Here is a 1,365-nt window from a genome sequence, read left to right as displayed (position 1 = left end):
CCCCTCCTCATAACAGACACCCTGTGAGGTGGGTGGGGCTGAGAGAGCTCTGACAGAAACTGCTCTTTTTCAAGAACAGCTCTGACAGAACTTGTGGTTTGCCCAAGGTCATCCAGCCAGGTGCAAGTGGAGGAGGAGTGGGGAATCCAACCCGGTTCTCCCAGATCAGAGTCCGCGCACTTCGCCACGACACCAAACCGGCACCCCAAGCAAGCACTACAAATAACATTTAAAAAATGGAAGTCGTGTGGCCTTGGTGACAAGTCAGGGGAGAAGGACCCCAAGAGGCCCCACCATAGCTACGGGCCTGGGAACGGACCCCTCTCTGTTCATTCCCTCTCCCCTTGGCTTTGGAGACGGCAGCGGCCTTTCATCAGTAGCTCGGTGGGGAAAAGAGCTCAATTTTCATCCGCAGGCAGACAGGAAGGGACGGGACGGGTGCAGTCGTTTGGACAGAGAAAGGCATTAGAGATTGCCTCTCCTGCAACCTTCCCCTCAAAACCGAGGCGCCTCCCGTTTCTCTCAAAAATCCGCTTCTCCGCAGGTTTCAAAGACTCATTTATTTGAAGTTCTACCTATCAATCAATCAATCAATCAATCAGTCAGTCAGTCAGACAGAAGACGGACCAACCACAGCCTTCTGCTCAGCGATTCAAGGTGGCTGGCTGGTCAGGCAGAAGCCCCCTTTCCTTGACGGTGGACATCCGGGCCGGGGTCTGGCCTTCGTTCCGGGCCGCAGCCGCCCTCCCCCCTTCGCAGAGAACCCAGGAGTCCGGCTTCTGGCTCCTCCCCTCTTCCGCCGAAAGGCACCTGCCCCGACTTCAAGCGGCGCCCAGGGCGGCGTTTCCACCGTCCTTCCTTCGCGGGGCGTCCAGGAGTGTCATCCCAAGAGTCTCACACTCGGAGTGTGTGTGTGAGGGGGCTCCAGGCACGGATGCGTCAGATGAAGAGGCCTCCTTTGGAGAAACAGCAAAAGAAAGGGAGAGGGAGATTTCAGAGGAAGCCCCGCCGGGCACGCCACAATCAGATCGCCAACGGTTCGGTGGGCATTTCTCCTACTGGCCTCTCTCACCCCAACCTTGCCACAGTAATCCACACAACAGCCTCCTCTAGGCTGGATTACTGTAACTCGCTTTACGTAGGGCTACCCTTGAAACGGACCCGGAAGCTGCAACTGGTACAAAATGTAGCGGTGCGGATCCTTACTGGGACCCAGGGGTCATTTCATAGAAAAAGAGGTGCAGGAGCTCATTAGCATAACTCATTTGTATATGCCACACCCCCTGACGTCACCGGACGTGTGTCAGAAGGCAACACCCACCGCTCAGGCTCCACTGGACTGTTTTGGATTGGTAGCTATTGGGG

The 1,365-nt window shown here is 56.3% G+C and overlaps 1 protein-coding gene across 2 annotated transcripts in view; it reads right to left on the bottom strand.

Moving 5' to 3' along the window:
- Window positions 1-547: 547 nt before the first annotated feature.
- The window catches only part of HSD17B8 (hydroxysteroid (17-beta) dehydrogenase 8), a 12,709-nt gene continuing 11,891 nt past the window's right edge, over window positions 548-1,365 (bottom strand). For both annotated transcript variants that reach the window (XM_015413137.1, XM_015413138.1), the window contains one exon: window positions 548-956. In XM_015413137.1, coding sequence (XP_015268623.1) covers window positions 940-956 — 17 coding nt within the window. In that variant the 3' untranslated portion in view covers window positions 548-939. The remainder of the gene's footprint in view (window positions 957-1,365) is intronic.

Source organism: Gekko japonicus, unplaced genomic scaffold (genome assembly GCF_001447785.1).
Source record: "Gekko japonicus isolate JY-2015 unplaced genomic scaffold, Gekko_japonicus_V1.1 scaffold4329, whole genome shotgun sequence".
Classification (NCBI taxonomy): domain Eukaryota; kingdom Metazoa; phylum Chordata; class Lepidosauria; order Squamata; family Gekkonidae; genus Gekko; species Gekko japonicus.
Note: the sequence above shows the minus strand (reverse complement) of the source record. Positions and strands in the feature narration are given on the sequence as shown.